We start from the raw sequence: 21,353 nt of genomic DNA on the forward strand, positions 1-21,353 counted from the left end.
ATCACTCACTTTTCTATTTCATATAGTCTTCGCTGTCTTGGTAAAGTCAGAAAAAGTGCTGTAATAAAATATTAAGCCGCCAAATTAAAAAAAAAAATTTTCTACATCAATATCTGCCTGATATTGTTGAAATTATACCATTTGGACTTTGGTGTGATATTACTTAAAAATAAGAATGTAAACTTAGGTTCTAAAATGTGACTAAAGACAATAGGTTCTTTGATATTTCACTTTAAAATCACACTGACATTGAAGGGGAAAAGGGAAATTTGGCATATACAATTTTTTACTTAGGGAAACAAACTAACAAACTAGCATTGGCAACTAATAATTATACAATGCAACCAAGTGTGTGCACACTTAACCTTAACCCTGAGGCAGGCTTTACCTTCATTTAACAGATGAGAAAAACTAAACCAAGAGAGGTTAAGACTTGTCCAAAGTCACCTATGAAATAAGGGTTAAGAGCTGCGAAAGCAAACAGAGACAGTCTAGTTACAAATATTACTGGCAAAAGCTTAAGTTGCCTTCTTGAACAAATTCCTATTAAAATGTGTTCATGTGGTTTAGTTGGAAAAAGCAGACCAATTACCATCCGGTTGAAACCTTTATTATTTCGGAAATAAGCAACCTAAATACTTTGAGATGGTTAAAATAGCTATTTCTGGATTACTGTAATAAATATTTCTCAAAAACAGCAATCATCTCAATAATCATACATATTTCTTCCCATTCATTAAATACTTTCAAAAATAACTTTTGTATCAAAAAACTTATAATCACAAAAAAGCTAAATAATGGTTTATGCAGAACAGAACGAAAACTCTGCTAGTGGACACTAATGGAGCACTTTCCCTATTACACTTCTGATTCATACATTTCATGAACACTCCTTTTTTGGGGAGGAGGGGGGTTTTGGGGGGGTACTGAGTTACCAAGCCACATCCCCAGCCCTATTTTGTATTTTATTTAGAGACAGGGTCTGAGTTGCTTGCTTATTAAGTGCTTAGTCTCAGAGGGAATGCAAGAAACCAACAGTTTTATGAGAAAACTGCTTTTATAATCTCCAGTGTAAGCAACAGACTTTTCTGGAAAAAGGCTTCCAAGTTTGAAGAGATGAGAAAAGCAAGCATATATTTAATTAGACAATAAGTATGCAACAAATCCTCAGCAATTATAAACACATCTTTTGTGTACTTGAAAAAAAGCAACGAATTTTTTTCAAATAAATATTTTATCTTGAAAGAAAAGATTCAATAGTAAAATTCACATAATTCTATCAGGAATTCTCTGTATGATAATACTTTGGGCTGCCCTAACAATGAGAAGCCAACCAATTCATCTACAATGTAGAGACATGAGAAGTAGAGCAGATTCAGTCACCTCTGTCTTTGTTTCACAGACTCCTGAAAATAGCAACTGTTTTCAAATACTTAAGATGACTCTTACTGGCTCCTCATGATCACATAGCTAAGACATAAGTATTCAACAAAAGACTGCAAGTGATCTTTTACTTTTCTCTGGTCTCTATACCAAAACCCATATTTTCAACATTCTGCATCCCCCCAAATATGCAGGCAAACGTGAGGTTGCTAATTCAACCCAATAAACTTAAAACCTTAAATTCTTATAACACAAACCTTAGATTTCACATTTTGTTAAAGTTTTTTAAAAATGAGAATTGGAAATGTATGTGCTCATTTGGAAGAGAACTATTGAATTTATTCTCTAAAAGAAAAAGCAAACCTGAAGCATCACATTACTGGAACATTTTAAACATGTTGACAACATATGTTCCTAACTTCTAAACATCATGGAAAGCTGCGTGTACAAACTATGTGACAAATATCTGCTGTTATAAACAGGCAAGACATCTGATTCAGTAGAGAAGCCAGAAGCTGTTACTTCATTTCTTTCTGTTGCCTCCAGATGCTAGCATACTTGTAATTCGCATAAATATATTTAGTGTATCCATGTAGATCCCCAGCATCCTAGAAAAGAAAATTATGCCTATTGTGAATGATGCAATTCTAAACTTTTTTAATATGTAAAAGAAAAAGTAATATTCATTATCTGTTCTAGCTATATGAAATAGAAATTTGTTAAAAATAAGATGTTTAACTGTCAACCTCAGAAGCCGTAAGTTAGGAAATAGTCAGGGTTTCCTACTAACTTACTAATCTTTTAAAATGTTTTAGGCAGTTTTCAACAGCATTAGTCTATTCTCTGACCATCTGCTGTGAGTATAGCTTACTTGCAAAAGAGCCTGGGTGACAGACAATGAAATAATCAAGACAAAACCAAAAAACACCTTTATTTTAAAAACTTGCTAGACACAAGTCTGGCATTTTAAAATATAACATACCCACTCTAACCCCCTAATGAAAACTGCCACAAATCTGTAAGCTTTACAGCAACAATTTTTAAACCATTACATTAAGTTTTGTTTTTAGATACAAAAAAATTACTTTAAAACTGTGACAGATATCATGAAAGTCTAGACATTTTTTAAAATAAAATAACCTGGAGTTTAGTAGAATCCAAAGGGGGAAAAAAAACACTACGTGACTAACACTTAACTTTTTTTTTTAGTTCTAAAGTCTGCCAAATATATACTACCCAAAAAACTGATGAAGAGCACATTATTGCACTCTAAGGCTAATTAACAAAAATAGGTAAAATACTCTAAATTGGATGAATATCTAAACATTACACTTTGTTGCAAAATGATCAGTTTTTTGGATACATGCAGTTTATTAAGAGAAAAACTGCAACAGAAATAAATTGGTAAAATTTGACAAAGTCATTGGTGTTGGCTGAATTGTGTTTCACCAAAAGATATGTTGAAGTTCAATCCTGGTCCTGTGAACATGACCTTTTGGGGAAACATGGGTTTTGCAGATGTAATCAAGATGTAAGTTAGAAAAGGTACACTCATACATTGCTGGTGGGGCTGCAAATTAGTGCAGCCACTCTGGAAAGCAGTGTGAAGATTCCTTAGAAAACTTGGAATGGAACCACCATTTGACCCAGCTATCCCACTCCTCGGCCTATACCCAAAGGACTTAAAATCAGCACACTACAGAGACACAGCCACATCAATGTTCATAGCTGCTCAATTCACTATAGCCAGATAGTGAATTGGCAACCCAGATGCCCCTCAATTCAGGAATGGATAAAGACAACTGTGGTGTGTGTATATATATATATATATATATATACACACACATACCATGGAGTATTACTCAGTCATAAAGAATAATAAAATTATGGCATTTGCAGGCAAATGGATACAGTTGGAGAATATCATGCTAAGTGAGATAAGCCAATCTCAAAAAACCAAAGGAGGAATGATCTCACTGATAAGCGGATGATGACACATATAGGGGATGGGAAGGGGGCAGGAATGGAGGAAGGAGGGACTCTATAGAGGGATTAGAGGGGTGGGGGGGAGAAAAAAAATAACAGAATGAATCAAAAACTATTACCCTAGGTAAATGTATGATTACCCAAATGGTATGCCTCTACTTCATGTACAAACAGAGAAACAAGATGTATCCCATTTGTTTACAATAACAATGAATTAAAAAAAAAAAGATATAAGTTAGGATGAGATCATACTGGACTAGGGTGGGTCTCTACTTCAATATGACTGTTGTCTTTTAAGAGACAATGAGACATTTAGAGAGAATGCCAGCCCAGATCAGCAATAGGAATGATGAATCTACAAGTCAAGAAATGCCTAGGGCTGTCAGTGGTAACAAGAAGCTAAGAGAGGCATGGAACAGATTATCCCTCAGAGGCCTTGAACAATACCAACCCTGATGACACCTTAATTTCATACTTGTGGCTTCTGGAAATGTAAGAGAATAAATTTTTTTTTTTGGGTACTGGGGATGAATTCAGGGGCACTCAACCATTGAGTCACATCTGCAGCCCTATTCTGTATTTTATTTATAGACAGAGTCTCATTGAGTTGCTCAGTGCCTTGCTGTTGCAGAGGCCAGTTTTGAACTTGTGATCCTCCTGTCTCAGCCTCCCGAGCTGAAATTTCTGTTGCTTGAAGTCATCGGCTTGTGATATTTTGTTATGGTATTGCCCTGAGGAACTAATGCAGTCATAAACAAAATAAGACTATACTAATACTAACACATAACAGTAACAATGGTAAAGATTACTTACGAATTGATGGGATCATATTTTTGAACTCCATATGCTGGTATTACTTCTGCACGCTTGATTACTTTTTGAGTATCATACAGAAGGAACATGCTGAAAAGGACTAATCCACCATACATGGCCACTGAGTACAGAGTGGCTCCAGCCACAGTGGTAGGTGGAAGAAACATAGATCCTGCAATTGAAATTGAAAAGAAAAATTAAGATTTGTTAAAAAAAGGAATTTCCTATAATTGGACTAATAATTTAATTACTTAAAAAAAACTCCTTGGTATAGTGTGTAAGTAATAAGACATGTGAGTATGTGTTCTCTCTAATGTTATTTATATTTGTTCAAAATCCATGGTATTCATTTCTTCAATGGGTCACCTGCCCACATCAAAGGAAGGCTCCTGTATCAAAGCAATTTTCATGTTCTTTAAACCATTTTAGATTTTATTTCATAAAATCAATATGTTTTTTTCAACATCAATGAAAACCAAATTAGCATGGCTACAACTTTAATAACTTATGACTTAATTATAATATTTGAGTGTTTCATATTTTAGGACATATGAACCAAGTACTAAGTGTCAAAACACAGCAGCTTACCCAGTGAGGAAACAAAGACGAGACCCAGGCCCACTCCCAGGGGTGCTCCCATGTTCAGAAACTTCTCACTGGGTGCACACATGGCCACAGTAGAGAGGCCTCCCACAATGCCGGCTGTGTACCATGCAGCTCTGATAAGAAGAGGCCCCCCTAATATCGTCAGAGGAGCTACTACTGTACCCATCACACCTGTAGGAAGAGCAAGTACTTGTTAAATATTTACTAAATAACAACAAAAGAACAAATGCCATATTGAATGTGCTATCTTAAAATATTGTACCTTTCTTTTAGATACTACTATCTTCCAAATTCCACAACCCAAACCTGTGGCTATCCAAATTCTATTACCATATTAACATTATTCCTAGTCAGTCACAACTTATAAACATTAACCTAAATTTTTAGCAACTTTATAAAATTCCAAGTAGCTCACTATTTGGATCTAAACCCACCATCAATTTTTACAGATTTATAGATTCAAGATTGAAGTAAAAAGGCTTAAAACAAATAACACAAAGTGAAAAAATGAGAGTAAGAGTGTATGATAGTGGAAAAAACAGAACTTACAGGATAATAGTGTTACTTGTGTACTAGGGAATGCTGTCAGAGCTTATAAAAGTTATTTTAGGTGTCAGATATTTATAAACATCTTCATAAAAATTACAGTGGAAAGCATTATTAATTTAAAGAACAAAGGTAAAAGCAACTCCTTAATAGAAAGAATAGGTCCTAGATAAGGCATTAGTCAAGTGCTGAGTAGAAGTTACCCTTTTGTTAAATGTAGTTTACCTCACACAGAACAAGCACAGTGCTATACACAGTGCTATCTTTATGCTGAATCTTCAACACTAGTGTGTCCCTTGGGTCACAGTACCACTTTTAGATCAAGTAATAAGGCACACTGTTATTTCATGATGATGGCTAATTTAAAAATACCTTTTGTTCTAGGAAAGACAATGGATAAAAATTTCTACCTATGACGTTTCTCTTAGGATTACCATCAGTTTTGCAACTGGCAGCAAAATTTTTAGCAACTTTCTATACTTTCATTTCTTCCCTATTTCTAAAAACACCAAAAAGCAAGTCTCTAGGAGATATGTATCAGATTTGAAATCCTTTTGATATTGGATAAGATACACAAAGGTAAATCTATACACATACTACAGGCTGCTACAGGAGACATGTTTAACATTGGTGTGTTTTAAGGTCAGCATCACAACCAACCTTTCAAAGCAAAGGTTTAGCAATAATTTAACCAGTAATGACTACAGAAAATTTTGTTTTCTTCACATGAGGTTTCACTAACTCATGTATGAGCCATTTACATCTGTGAAGAGCCACCTAAAAAAGGTAGTTTTCGAGGTTGTTCAGTAACAATTTAAAATAGAACATACCAGAATGTAGTAACCAAGCAAGATGCTTTGGGCCTGGGCTTTGCTCATATGATATGGAGTGTACCAGCATTCCAGCTCCAATCATGGCTGCAAAGGTCGCACCAATTGTCTAAAAACATGGAAAAAACCCCCCCAAAAACTGATCTTTAAATAAAAACAAAGTAGAGACTCCTAAGTTTCAAACATAATTAGGCATTTCTAATAAACCAGTTTTTATGAAGGATAAATGGTATTCTATATCATCTAGCACATTAAGGCAATGGTTTATTTCAGTTTTGGCTAAGGTAGTAAGAGTGCCCCCTCCTGCTATACATGAGGTTTTGCAGACAGCTTCAAGTACCTGAGTGGAGCTTAGGCTAGCACCAACGCATTTTAACAATTAACAGAATTCTTTCAAAACTCACAGAATAGGGCTGGGGTTGTAGCTCAGTGGTAGAGCACTTGCCTAGCATGTGTGAGGTATTGGGTTTGATCCTCAGTACCACATAACATTAAATAAATAAAATAAAGATATTGTGTCCATCTACAAAAAATTAAAAAAATCATTTTGATTAAAGTATATATTCTGGTACAACACAAATAGCATGTGCAATATACATATTATGTCTATATTTATATATAAATATATATTTACTATGCGACATACATATTGTGTCTATTTACCTATGTATGTATCTATCTATACATATCACATTTCCTTGAAATCATTTTCAAATGGATCTGAAAAGTTGAAGGTGAATGTCATAGCATGTGGAAAACAATGAGAAGACTTCACATTTCTGTACTTGCAGGTTTATGGCTGACTTGGTCGTCATTTCTTTTCTTTGACTATCTTAGGTGATTTCCATGGTTTAACATATAAAAATTCCTTGTGTTATGACCAGAAGAAATGTGTATGATAGAAACAATAGTGATAGTCGATTTTCAAGTAACTTAAGGTAGAGATTGTAAACATGCAGTCTTTGGATAGAATCAGGCAGTAGATATGCTTTGTTTGGTCAACTATTCCTAAAATCTGAATGTTTTTAGATGCCCATAATCCCATGTGCCATAGCAAGCCTCCTTATTCATCTGTATTGTCTGGCAAATACATGGGCATCAGAATTTTCAGCCTATGATATAAAGTACAGGTAAACAGTTGTTTTTTGCACAGGACCAAAAAACCCTTAATTAAAAAAGAAAAGCATATTTTATTTAATTTTCCAATGGAGAGACAATTACTAAAAACTACTTCATGCCTCCTCTAAGCATAATATTTTCAGGATATTTACTACAATTACATTTATTTTCTTCAGAGGTCCTTCATGATTCAGTCTCATTTTTGCCATTTACCTTTCCATACTCTACATTTCTATAATGACTGGTAGGGCTGCAAACAGGCCACGAGTTTCATGTCTCAGTTGTGTCCACTGTGCCTACACATACTTCATTGCTATATGGCTCACTGAGCTTTTCATCTTGAGTTTAGTTTTTTCTATTAGGCATTTTGACTGCCCAGAAGCAGTGCCAGATGCTTCTCTATTTCAAAGCACTTGGGGCAAACTCACTCCATCTCATCTCCCAAATGATACATCTTCATTTCTGTAGAAACTGTGTTTGGCTTTCTCAACTATTTCACTTAATTATTCTTAACAGCAGAGGAGAATAAGCTTTTGACCAGAGGGTTGAGGGTATAATTCAAGCTCAAAACTTCTTTAAGTCTTATTTCAAGGCCTAAAATTTTATGTATATTTATATCTTTTGTGTTTATTTTATTACGAAAGTATTGTTTTAAATTACGTACCTTTGATTCAAACTGATATTGCTGGTGAGAATTCACATGCTCACTGTGCATTCATGAATCTCCAGGCTGAGAGATTCATGATGCACATTTGAAAAGCATGATCCTGGACTATATAAGTGTTCAAATGGCTACGCAACTGTGAACAGTTCTCTTCTTAAAAAGCAGAATACAGTGGAACCCTCACATCTGAAAGTTAGATGGATTTGGGTTCCCTATGGAGGGAACTGGTTAAGTACTACATCATCTCTCCCATCTCTTCACTCAGTGTCATTCACCGATGTAGTTTAGGTTGTTATCCTACATTTCAAAGGCACAGCTGGTACACCTGTTTCATGTCTCTTCCACCTCAACTGTTAACATTCAAATTACAAACCATATTTTTGCTTTTTCAGTTTCTTTAATGGCCTTCAATGGCTTAGGTAATCGCCTTAGCTTAGAAATCAAGTGTACTCTTTCTAACCTTGTCTAACTCACACCTCAAACATGTGAAACTTTACTCTTACTGGGATTGTAAGCATCTTTTCAAATTAGATTTTCCGATCTCTTCTTTGTTCAAGCTGTTTGGTGAAGGTGGACTACCCTTACCTTCTTCTAAAAATAAAACATGTTAGCTGTTCAATAGCCCTGATGAAATGTCTCCTTCACAGAGCTACTCTAAGAGTACAAGACAGAAACAGTCTTTCTATTAATTTTTGTGCTTTCTACATCTTACTGCACATCCCATACCATGGACTCCAGTTCAGCTTATACTAAATAGTGTGATACAGGAACTGCATCTGAAACCGTATTTTGGTATCTATAAAAATCCAAGTGTTCAAGAAATATTCAATGAATATAAAATCTTATATTAGGACAAGAAGCTTAGGAATACTAAGCACTATTCTACTCTTAATAGCACAGAATGCTTTACATTCAATAAAGAATAGCAGCTAAGAATGCATTTCCTTATTTGTGTCAGCTGTACTAGTAAGTCGTATAAACATCTGAAGTAACACTTGCCTAATATTATATTCTTCCATTTAATACTCCAGTATAGTTCATCTAATCTTTTGATGTTTACACACACAAGAAAAATGAAAGCAAGTTGACTTACCACCCAAGAGCCTCTCATCATGAAGTTCATAAGTGCAGGTGTTCTAGATACTGCCAAAGCAGACAAAGTAGTTAAACCAATACTTCCTGCTAAATACATATAGGTAGAATGAATTCTATCCTTCACATACTGAGGCCAAATTCTGTAAGAAACATGACATGGTTAGTTTATGGAATCAGGGCTACGAATTCTGGTTCAATCACTCACTGGTTAGGTGACCATAAGATAAATTATTTAAGTATTCTAAATTGTATTCACTTCATTTATCATGGAACTAATTACAAAAAACTTGAAGTTCTATAAAGATTAAGTGACACGAAACATAAGCTCTTGGCACACATAAAAAGCAACATATTTTCTCTTTGCTAAAATACATATGGCCTTGGTAAAAGATGTTTACTTGGGTTTGAATAAATACAGGCCAAAGAAGCAAAAAGTAACTCAATTTTTTTTTTCGTGTATATACACAGATAAAGATTGGATACGAAACATTCCACTAGTGATTAAAGGTTAAAGATTAAAGAATGAGAATTGGAACATTTAAGGAAAGTTTGGAATCATTCAGGAACAATTTACTTACACAGCCTTTTCAATAGCTCCAATCTCATTAGACATTCCCAAGCCATAGTAGCACAATGCTCCAAGACCAACAGCAGCTCCTCCAGCAACGAACCACCTTCCCACCTGATCAACTGAAGAATACAGGAAGAAATACAGGTTAATACTGTCACATCTCAACTAAATTAAAGTGCTGGAGGTAAAGCCTTCTCAACATTTATTAGGGGATCAAATCATATACTGGACTTCTTCATCACTGCTATAATTTCATGTGGACAGACAATGTTCTCAAGGACAGGAGACCATAGTGAAGAACACTCCTAAAACAAAGGTGAATAATTACTACAAAAGGAAAGGCCCAGCCAGGTGCTATGGCTCACACCTGTAATCCTACCTACTTGAGAGGTTGAGGCAGGGGAATTGCAAGATTGAGGCCAACATAGTGGGGGCAGATTTTACTGGCCTTCAGTCTTATTCTAACAACATTTTGGTGAGGTGGGGCAGTATGTCTATAGGTGTGGAGATGACTCTGAAACACTTTATTGAAAGGAGTTTGAGTGGGTGTGTTCTCATGAAGTTTTTAGACACTAAAAGATGAAAGGAAAATATCAATAAATAATCATCCATACTATGTCTAAAGTGGTATTAACAATGATGAAGGTTTAACATGGCATCTAGAAAGAAGAGACCAAAGAAGAAATCAGTGTTTATGCAGCAGTCAAGGGAGAGAATGCTCTTGCTTACAGTACCAACAATTAACTTATCAACTCTATCTCATAAAGAGCATCTTGCCCTTCAATATAAATTTTTTCACTAAGAATGTTACTATGCTATTGCTATGTAATTATGGTTTGTTCTCTAGGATTAACCTACTAATCAGAAACAAATACCCTGAGGATACCAACTAGGGCTTTTTCCCATTGTAATATACTGCTATTTTATAAGAATGTTAAGGAAGAGTGGTCGTCTTTGATTAGCTTTGGGAATATTAACAATCTAGGTATGGAATTTGCAAAGCTGAAATGCAAACTGTGAACTGGAGTGACTTCATTAAGATAATGCATTTCTAAAAGGTCCTAAGTGGGCAGTTTGATGATCCTTCCTTAGATAGCTAGGTTTTTCCTAACATGTATGTTTGGTGCCACATTCTTGTCTTAGACATAGATAAACATTTATGCTCAAATGAAGATTCTATATGATGTTAAATGAACCTCCTTAACAGACTATACCTTTAAAATCATGGCATATTATTTTTTTTCTAAAAACGGTGAAAGTAAAAATTTTTACTGGAAGAAATAAATGTAACCAGGAACCACTGAACCCAATGCAAAGTACTAATGTTTTTTGGATCATTAAATCTCTGAGAACAGAAATCCCTTCTTTCCAGAAAATGCATATATACACAAGTTTGTATACATTTTTAGAAGGCTATCCATAAACTTCTTAAAACATCATATAGTTCAGGTTAAAAACTAAAAACTAAAGATTGCCACCTACTTTTAAATATTTTTTCCACTGATGGTTCCATTGCAGCCTCTTTGAGTTCTTGGCCAGTCTTCCCACGGCGGATCCCAATTCTTGTCCTGGTGGCATACTCCTAATATATAAATGAAGATATATTATCCACACAAAACAGTATGTTTAATAATAAAATAGAGGATCTCCCTATACTAGAAAACTCTGAAGAAATTTGATACTTTCTATAATGTCAATAATAGTCAACCAAATTAAATGTATGCCAAACTGTGCTTGCTCTTCATAGTGATTCACTAATTCATTAAATACTTCTTGGTTTGAGTTTCAGAATAATTTCCTTTCATAAATTATATATTTTATTTATATACCTAGAATTATTACAAATGTTAACTCTCAAGATGAGAATCTAGTAGTAGTTTTAAAAATACAGAAAAAACATTAGTTACATTCTGTCATCTGGGAAATAGGTTAAAGAAAAGTCTTTCTCCTGAACATGAAGCCAAGGGATGCCATGATTACTGCTTCTGTTCTGGCTCTTTTTCAATGCTGGAATGGTTAATTTAAGAGGGAAAAGTTGACTTTTTAGATACTGTGTATTCTTCTTAAGTACCTCATACTTTAAAACTTACACTCTGGGCTGGGGAGATAGCTCAGGCCCTGGGTTCGATCCCCAGCACCACAAGAAAAAAAACAAAAAAAAACCAAAAACAAACTTACACTCCTACTCACTTGAATGCTAGAGGAGAAATCTGCTGTAAAAGGAAATGGGCTCTTCTCTAACCTGAGAGATTTCATCACTCTCTGAATAAGAGCTAAAATAGTTATCTTTACCAACTTATTAAGAAGCTGTTGGCTTCCTGGCAATATCTCTGGGTTCATAAGCATTTGCCTATAGCTCCACTCACAATTTCCTTGTTGCATCCACTATGTAACTCTTGATCCCTTACTATTTACTCTCAATTTTCTGAGTGAGAAATCCCAAGAGGTGTAAGTAAAGGAAAGCTATAATAGCTCTTTTTTCATACATGATAAGAAAACAAAACAGAATAAAAAAATTGATGGGGAAACCAATATGAATATTGGCATTACTGGTTTTTTGTTTGATAATGGGGAATGAACCCAGGGGCACGCGACTACTGAATTATATCCCTTTTTTGGTGTGTGTGGTGGAGATCAAACCCAGGGCCATGTCCATGTTAGGCAAGCACTCTACCATTGAGATACATCCCCATCCCCAGTTCTTTTTCATTTTGAAACAGGGCCTTGCCAAGTTGTTCAGGATGGCCTTAGATTTATGATCCTCCTGCCTCAGCCTCCCGAGGAGCTGACAGGTATGCACCACCTGCTGGCTGTTACTGTTAATTATTTTTAATAAATCATTACCTGATTACCTGTAAATCCCTAAAAGGAACAACAAAACAACTCCCCAAATGAACAGACCCAAACCAATCTCAGGGTCCCACAAAGAGGAGAGAGAGGAGAGAGAGGAGAGAGAGGAGAGAGGAGAGAGGAGAGGAGAGGAGAGGGAGAGGGAGAGGGAGAGGGAGGGAGGGAGAGAGGGAGAGAGGGAGAGAGGGAGAGAGGGAGAGAGGGAGAGAGGGAGAGAGAGAGGGGGAGAGAGAGAGAGAGAGAGAGAGAGAGAGAGAGAGAGAGAGAGAGAGAGAGAGAGATACACAGACAATAGGAAAACATTCAAATTATCTTTACCCTGCTGGGTGTTAAGAGCCATTGATTCTTCGTGATGGAACTCTTCACAACAGGGGAGGCCTTGGTGAAGGCTGGGTGGAAAACCTTGGAAGGTAGTGTCCGGAGACACACAAACCTTGCAGCCAGCATGGTGACACACCAGGTTTACCAAGCAGATCTAATCACTAGTTATAAAGGCAAAAACACCAAAAACCAAAATCCATTAATTAAGGGGAGGAGGATATGGAAGAGAAAGAGACTAGAAGGAACAAATTATCTTTCAGTAGGGAAAAAAATGGAATACAGCAACCTCTTTAATTTTCAATAATGAAGCCTCTGCCTGTCTCTTCTAATTCAAGAAATTCATCCCACAGAATCCAGTTTGGAATGGAGCCACCAAATTAGGTTTAAAGCCCAGTTTGACAAGTAATAGGATTTATGACTCTGAGAAGTTATGTGTAACTCGGAAGGGACGTTATTATTTTAACATGATTAAGTCTGTGACAGCTTTAAAAACATGTAGTTTCAACTTTAAGATTTATATAAGCATACAGTGAGAAAATTTAAAAGAAGAATTTGCATAACTTTTGAGCACAGGAAAAATGTTATCCAACAAAGAGATGAATTTTAACTTTTTTTAAGGTCATTTTGTACTGTAAGTCTAAAGGACATCAAATCAAACATAAATTTCAGCTAAATACTCAAATATTACTTCCCTTCAAGATAAATGATAGATAGTCAAATTAAGTTAACCTATTACTTATGCCTTTCTACAACTACATAAGGGCAATTAATCTTTAAAAGTAAACTTGGCCACCAACCAGGTTTTCCTCATGTTAAACTCTAAGTGATGAATTCAAAGAAAAGCGTGCTAAAAATTTGATTCTATTAGCTCTGGGACAGATTATACCAGATAAGTGGTCAATAAGAAGTCAAGTAAATGTCTTACTGCAATGCTAAGGTGATTGTGGACAGACAGGTAAGAATGCAATGACGTTTAAGTCAACTTGAGCTACCAACCCATCTCTACCAATGATTTGTAGTGAATCTGAGGCAAGTGACCATCCTTCTGTGTCTCATTTTCTCCATCTTTAACATAAGAAAACTTGGCCCAAACAGTGTTCAGACACAGTGCTGACCTGGGACTATGCGCTTTGAAACTGTCAAAGATGCCAGCGATGCATCTTGCAATGTAGACTCCTGGGTCCTACATTGCTCCTAGAGATTCTAGTTTTAGAAATGAACTAGTAGTGCATTTTAACCAGCACCCCTAACGCTAATAACTCTTGCTTTAAAATAGACGAATGTCCTTCCAGCGCAGCCACTGGAACTATGAAGGGTGTACAACACTGGACATCTGTCCTTGGGGAAAATACCAAGACCTTCGGGTACTTGCAAGTCATTACATCATCTCAACCCTTATCTTCCTCAGCCCACGGACGGGGGCAGAGGTCCAGACCAGAATGGCTTCCGTGTCCTGTAACAACCCAGAGTGGGAATCCCGCTTCTGCCACAAGTTAAAAGTGACCGTGCGCAGGTATTGGACCTCTTAAACAAATACCTTAGCTAATACTGTATAAAATACTACCGCCCCTTACATAAGGCTTTACACTCCCGAAAGCACTGACGAGCTCCGGCGCCAGGTCTTCCATCCTGCCCACTAGATTCGGATGCTAACCCCTCCGACCTCCCGAAGTCAGCGCACTCTGCGACACCCCGCCCCTTGTCGGGCGCCCCTTTATCTGCCAGGGCCGAGGCAGTGAGGCTCGGCGGATGGATGACTCAGCACCTTGTTGCCCAAGCAGCAGCCGTCGGCGAGGCCAATCCTTGTCCGCTGGTCCAGGACCCCAGGGCTGCCGCTCGCTCCACGGGGGTCACCCACAGGACGGCGACCCTGACCCGCAACCCAGCCGTGACAGCCGATGGAGCCGCCGCCTCCAGCCCTCCCTGGTACCGCCCAGACGCCCCGCAAGGCCGGCTCTGAGAAGTATGGAGAGGGTCTCAAGTCAGGTCGAAGGAGAATTACCTCAGTTCCCGGTCACCTCCACCACGCAGTTCCCCTTCCGGGCCTGCGAAACGTGTACACCCCACCTCCTCTGCCCTCCACCCGCTCCTTACTGCCTGTGCGCGCGCAGTCTCTGAGGCTCGCTGAGTGACGCCACATCCGGAGAAGAGGTAAATAGTACAAACAGCCAATAATGAGCAGACCTCTGAAGGAAGGGCGGGCATAACGGGGAGCCGGGGTTCCGGTTGGTGGGGCGGGACCAGTGGAGGATTGTGGTTGGAAACGTCACAGTCAGCATCCATTTTGGATGCAGGCTGGGAAGCCCCCTCGGCCATATTTGCTGTGGGTAGGGGTGCTTTCTTGTTTGTTTCAACCTTTTTACCCACAGCAGGTATAAAGTTTAAAAACTGAGAGTAGTGTTACAGTCGAAAATGATTCCTTCATTGTGTCTTATGCCGCCTTTTGTGCCTTTATTGTGAGATAAATAATTAGGCCAAATGTTGTAATTTCTGACCTGAGCCAACCCGTTTCTTGGGTCCGACGTCAAGGATTAGATGGTTGAGTCTAGTGTTTTTTTTTTCTTTTAAATTGCTTTGCGACCTTGCTATGGCACTTTTTCAAGCCCAGTCTATACCTGAATAATAGAGCATATACAAAGGACTTTCCTCTTTCCAGAGTTTTCCCGAGGACCATTAAGATGCTTCCATTGAGAGTAATTCGTTATGTAAAAGCCATTTCTTGGTTTCTAGGAAGCACCCCTTTCCGTTTTATTATTCACTCTCGCTCTCTTACCGTTAAACAAATATTTACCGGGAGCTCACTTTGAAACAAGCACAGGGCTAGGGATGTATACAGCTGATTAAAACACACCTGGTATCCCTGTTTGGCGAAACAAAATCTTTGCTCTTAAGGCATTCAGTTTCGGGTGAAGAAAAAATAGACAAATACTACAGTTAGACTGGTGATAAATACTATGAAGAAAAAGGATAAAGCACTAGAGGGGTGATACTATAGATAGGTGATTAACAATAAGAACTTTTATTACCTACTAAGCAATTGCTAATTGTGATTTATGATTATCTCTTAACAGTATATTACTGACAAACATAAAGGTTTGCTTTTTTTTTTTTAATGTGGCTAATAAAACTGTTTAACAAGGACAGACTTCTTATCTCTTTACTGGAAAACATCAGGCAAACACTAAAATCTGGCACTGAACAGATCCAGCATGAGCAATTTAATCTTACTTTAGATCTTCACCTGATTGATTAGTTAGCAAATAGGATCTCTGTTTAGCTCTTTCTGTGATATTCCTTTTCCTAGAGCTTCTTTTTCAGCAAAGAAAAGGAATTTACAACATAATACCTGAATAAATAGAATCTTGAAGTCTATGACTCAGGATTCCTCCAAGATTGCTATTAATTACAGCTTATTCTCTTTGTATAAGAAGAAAAATTTCTGATTTCCTAATTTTCTTTTTCAAGTATGAGGCAATTCCACTGGCATCAAATATTTTGAAGCAGGGGTGTAACAGTGGTCCACTTTATGCTTTGAATATAACCCTTACTGCTTTACCATTGCAATTTATTTTTAAAAAGGACATGTTTCTTTCTCTTACTCTCTCCCTGCTCCTCCTAATCTCTTCCCCTTCCTAATATCAGGTTAAACAGGATTACCTTTCTTTCCTATCCTAGGCAGAGTTATCTGTCCCTGAGTACACAACCCTAGGAACCAGACTTTGGAAATGGTACGGGAAGATCTCAGAAATGTTTGTCTCCCATTACAACTCCAAATAGAGAGCACATGGGATGTAGCCTTTTAGCCACCTCTTTAAACACCCCCTGTTCCTGCTGATGGGCAGAATCCCAGCCTTTGGGACTGGAGTCCCTTGTTTCTCCTTTGCTAGCAAAACAATAAACCTTCTTTTTCCTTTTTCTTAAAACCATGTCCTCCTTATTGCATTGGCATCAGGGACAAGGACTGAACTTTCAGCAATGGGGGAGGAAGCTCCTCACATTATTGGGAAGAAAACTGTGGCACTGTGTGTGTGTGTGTGTGTGTGTGTGTGTAGAGTTCCATTGCCTTGGGAGGCCGATTGAGTATTGTAATTGTTCCAGCAAAAGGTGATGAAGACTGAGTATAAGAGAATAGAGGGACAGAGGGAAGGCTTATGACAGAGATATGTTGCTGAGGTGGAATTTACAGGATTTAATGACTGATAGAAAATAGTTGATAAGGATGAGGGAAGTGCCCTTAGTAATTTTTCTTTTCTAAACTGAGTGAAATTGGGTGGATAATTACACCATTAATTTGGAGAAGGGATACAGGAAGAGATACAGATGTGGGGGAAGTAGATAAGTAAAACCGGTATGTAGTGTTAAATTGTAAATTTACAGTTTCTAAGGACTCAGAACAAAGGAGAGATAAAAGACTCATATCCTAAATTCCAATGTTGAATATAACATCCTAATTTTTTTTTTTAATGGACTGTTGTTTCCTTATTCTCTACCTGCTGATTACGGGCAACTGCTGACTGATAGTGGAGAAAATTCAGAAACAAGGACAAAAGGGAAAATATTTATTTTTAGTTAAAATAAATGCTCCTCCTATGCCCTAATAGACTTTTCCATTAGGAGGTGTGTGGGTGCAAGAGAAATGAAAAGCGAATTTTCAAGGGATTTAACTCTGTTCTCCCTGTAAGGTCTCCCAACAAAGGGAAGGTGCTTCTTCTGGAAAGGTTGCGGATGTTTCCAAGTGTGGGCACCAAAAAACACCTGTTTTTCATGTGTTTGCTGAATGGTAGAAAACAGTAGGTGGTGCTATGTTTCCTATCTTGAATGTCTGCCAAAGGCCCATGTATTGAATTCTTGTGCCTTGGAACAAGGGAGGTGGTGGAGCCTTTAAGAGTGTGAAGTCTTGGGTTGTTTAGGGTGGGCCCTGAAGAGGACTGTGGGACCCTGGTCTCCTCTCTGTCTGTCCCTTTATTTTCTTTCACTTCAGTCATAAGATGAGCCAGTACCATGCTAGCACCATGATGTGCCTTCACAGTCCCAAAGCAACAGGACTGACCAATCATGGACTGATCTCCCTGAAATCCTGGGGTAAAATAAACCTTTTCTCTTTGTAAATTTATTATCTCAGATATTTGTCATAGTGGTGGAAAGCTGACTAACACAGGTAAGAGGTGGGTCAAGATCTCCTCTTAACTTGTTTTCCCTTGGATTTGAAATTTGCTTCAAAACTGTAACTGTGAACATGTATCTACTTGTTTGCAGCCCTTGGAATGCTGCCGAAGGTTGGCAGTAGAATCATGCAAGGCTGAAATGCCCAGATGTGTATAACAGACCATTTAGTGTGCTACATGACAGTCAGTGTCTGACTGTTTGGGTGAGAAATCGGACTGCCAACCTCAAAAGTTGTATCATGTCAGTCTCAGAAGGAAAATGAAACCACTGAAGAGAAGGCATTGTTTTCTCTGGATCCTGCCCAAAGCAGCACCTTGCATGCGTGCCCTGACTGAGGGTAGAGAGGGGGCACAGAGAACAGGCCACACTTTTTCCATTGAATATAAAAATCCATGCCTCCCATTGAACATAAATCCCCAACATGACTGATGGTGATAAATCCTGAATCTGACTGACAAGTTGTCAGATTATCCCAAGCTTGTCAGAATGGAATAAATTGGGCTGTCCACCTTAAATTGACTAGGACCTCATGAAGCAATGTTGGGACTAGTTTAAGGAAAAATGAAGTTCATTTTTGCACTCACCCAACTGGCAATCTTTCAATTTTTTAGCAATTATTTAAGCAAAGACTAATGGATTAGACGAATCTTCATGTCCCATCCTGCTCAGTATTGCTTTGAAGATAGCTTGACTTTCCAGTAAAAATATCCTTCAAGAATTCAGGATAAATAAAATCATTTTCAGGTAGAGGAATGGTAAGAGTACATATATGTTCGAAGAGACATGCTTAAGAAATATCTTCAGGGTGAAGGGAAATGATATCCAAGAGAAACTTGGAACTTCAGAAATGAACAACAGACATGGCAAATAACTGAGTAGACATAATAGACTACTCCACTTAAAGTCCTTAAAATACCTATGAGTATTAAAAGCAAAACTTGTAACACAATTTTGTGGGATTTTCAGTGTATAGGTATAATAAATATGACAACTGAACATAAAGGGGTTGATGGGGACCATGAAACCTATCTGATTGCCAGGCATCTCATGTTTTTTTAGTGGTAAAATATTAAGTCTAAATCGATTATAAAAGTTATTATAATCCCTAACACACCACCACCAACAAAATGTACAAAGAGCTATAGCCAAAGAGTCAAAAAATAAATTAAAATAGAATACTCTTGTTATGGGCTGATTTGAAAATCAGCCCAGACTTTCCCCATTTTGTTCAGATGCCTTACCCTGTGTGAAAATGACCCCCTTCCTCTTGAGCCCACTTGCATGGAAGGCTGACACCTCCATCCCCAACCACTTACACCCTGACCACAATATCCTTGATATATGGACTAATGCAAGATTGTTTTTATGAGAATGTAAGTTCTGCTTTTCTGAAAATGTCATTTCTGAAAATGTGACCTTTTTTTGTAGCCTGGTAATTTTCCACTTTATGAAATGTATCTTGTGATTATGATTGCTTCTTCTGTCCCCCCTTCTTTGTGATTTCGAACCTTATAAGTGTGTTCCTGCCTCCTGTTGGGGTCGAGCGTTACAGAACTGTTTGGTTCTCTGTACTCTCTGCTCCCATGCAATAATCTTTGTCTTCACTGCCAAAAGACCTGGAGATTTATTTGGTAATTTGGGAATAGTGCCTTAATGCTATAATATTGTTAGACATTCTAAAGAAAGGCAGGGAAGGGAGAACAGAGGATACAAATACAAAATGCTAGACTTAAATCCAGCAGGTCAATAATCACACCAAATGTAAATGGTCTAGATATACTAATTAAGGATAGAGATTTTGAGATTGAATTGAAAAAAGAAGACCCAATTGTATGCCACCATGTGAAATCCACTATAAGTATAATAGGGTAGATAGATTAAACATCAAAGGAAAGAAAAGATCATCAAACACTAATCAAAAGAAGGGTAACTGTATTAAATTTAGACAAAATAGACTTTAGACAAGAAAGATTACCAGGGATTGAAGGGATGTTACATAATGACAAAAGGTAAAATTTTTCAAAAAGACAAAATATCTCTAGAGGTATTTGACCTTTTTACAGAACAGAGGGTCAAATAAATGAAGCAGAAACTGATAGAAGAGAAAGGTGAAAGAGGCAAATCCACAATATACATGCAGATATCAACTCTTTCCTCTCAGTAAGCAATAGAATAAATGGAAAAATGTGAGAAGACATCAGAGACCTGTAACCACTAAAACCATTTTTGGTTTAACTGGTGTTTATAGAACATCCATCCAAGAATAGAAGCATACATATTATTCTCAAGTGTACATGAAAGATTCTTAGCAATAGACCATATAGTGGACTGTAAAACTAACCTTAACAGATTTTAATGAGTGAAAAATCATACAAAGGATATTTTGTGGCCATATAGAATTAAAAAATAAAAAAGTTGTTTGAAGTATAACCAAATATTTGAAAATTAAATAATACAATTCTCTAGAACCCATTGATCAAATAAGTTCTCTCAAGTGCATATAGAAAATATTTTCAACTGAATGAAAATATAAATATAGATATAAAATTTGTGTTTTGCACAAATTTGTGTTTTGTGTCTGTACAGCAATGCTTACAGAAAGATTTATAATATTGAGTACTTGCAATAGAAAAGAATAAAGTTCTTCAATCTATAATCTAAACTTCTAACTTAAGAAGACAGAAAAAGAACTACTAAGCCCAAAGAAACCAGAAAGAAGGAAACTATCAAAAGCAGAAATCAATGAAATTGAAAATAGGAAACAAAGAAAGTACAATGAAATAAAACACTCTTTAAAAATAAAATGGATAAACCACTATCCATACTGTCCTAGAAAAAAGCTTAGAAACAAAATGATCGATATTAGAAGTAGAAAAGAGGACATTGAAAATGTTAGAAGAACAATAAGGGAATACTACAAATACACCATATCCCCAAATTTGACTCTTAGAGAGTAAATGGACTAATTCTTTGGAAGACACAAACTATCAAAATTACCTTCAGAAGAAAGGCAAATAAGAAAAAAATAAGCATGTTGAATAGTGCTGTGCCTAAAAGAGAAATTGAATTTTAATAAAAATCTTTCAGTATATCAGTCTCCAAACCCAGATAGTTGGATGAATTCTACCGTTTAAAGAAAAAAAAATGATGAGGGAATACTTCTCAATTCATTTTATGAGATTATGATTACTTACACAAAACAAAAGTTTTATAAGAAAGGAAAATTAAATCAATATCTCTCGTGCAAAGCAAAATCAGACAAAGTCATAATGAGAAATAAAAATAGACTAATACCTATAAGCAAAGACACAAAAATTCTCCACAAAATATTAGGAAGCCAAATCCAACAACATATTAAAGGGCTAATCTATCTTGACTACATGATTTATCCCAAGAATGGAAA

At 36.9% G+C, this 21,353-nt stretch overlaps 1 protein-coding gene across 2 annotated transcripts; it reads right to left on the reverse strand.

The window, feature by feature from the left end:
- Window positions 1-594: 594 nt before the first annotated feature.
- GHITM (growth hormone inducible transmembrane protein) lies at window positions 595-14,931 on the reverse strand. Of its 2 annotated transcripts, none has more exons than XM_079136365.1 (9): window positions 14,787-14,931; window positions 12,782-12,945; window positions 11,096-11,195; window positions 9,621-9,732; window positions 9,041-9,182; window positions 6,165-6,273; window positions 4,771-4,959; window positions 4,183-4,354; window positions 595-1,991 (listed from the first exon to the last, which is right to left on the reverse strand). In XM_079136365.1, the coding sequence occupies exons 2-9, from the start codon at window positions 12,908-12,910 to the stop codon at window positions 1,907-1,909; spliced, it is 1,038 nt and encodes a 345-aa protein (XP_078992491.1). In that variant the 5' UTR covers window positions 12,911-12,945; window positions 14,787-14,931; the 3' UTR covers window positions 595-1,906. The 2 variants fall into 2 exon arrangements, with proteins under 2 accessions (XP_078992491.1, XP_078992492.1); XM_079136366.1 differs by lacking the exon at window positions 14,787-14,931 and adding an exon at window positions 14,550-14,754.
- Between the last annotated feature and the right edge of the window lie 6,422 nt (window positions 14,932-21,353).

The sequence above is a fragment of the Sciurus vulgaris genome, assembly GCF_902686455.1.
Source record: "Sciurus vulgaris genome assembly, chromosome: 4".
Taxonomy (NCBI): Eukaryota; Metazoa; Chordata; class Mammalia; order Rodentia; family Sciuridae; genus Sciurus; species Sciurus vulgaris.

Excerpts from the sequence above, each read along its gene's own strand:
- GHITM (XM_079136365.1), bottom strand. The coding sequence starts at position 12,910 with ATGCTGGCTGCAAGGTTTGTGTGTCTCCGGACACTACCTTCCAAGGTT. Across the intron at positions 9,183-9,620 it reads GGAGCTATTGAAAAGGCTGT|AATTTGGCCTCAGTATGTGA; the intron begins GTAAGTAAATTG and ends TGTTTCTTACAG. Across the intron at positions 4,960-6,164 it reads TGCTTGGTTACTACATTCTG|GTGTGATGGGTACAGTAGTA; the intron begins GTATGTTCTATT and ends CTCTTCCTACAG.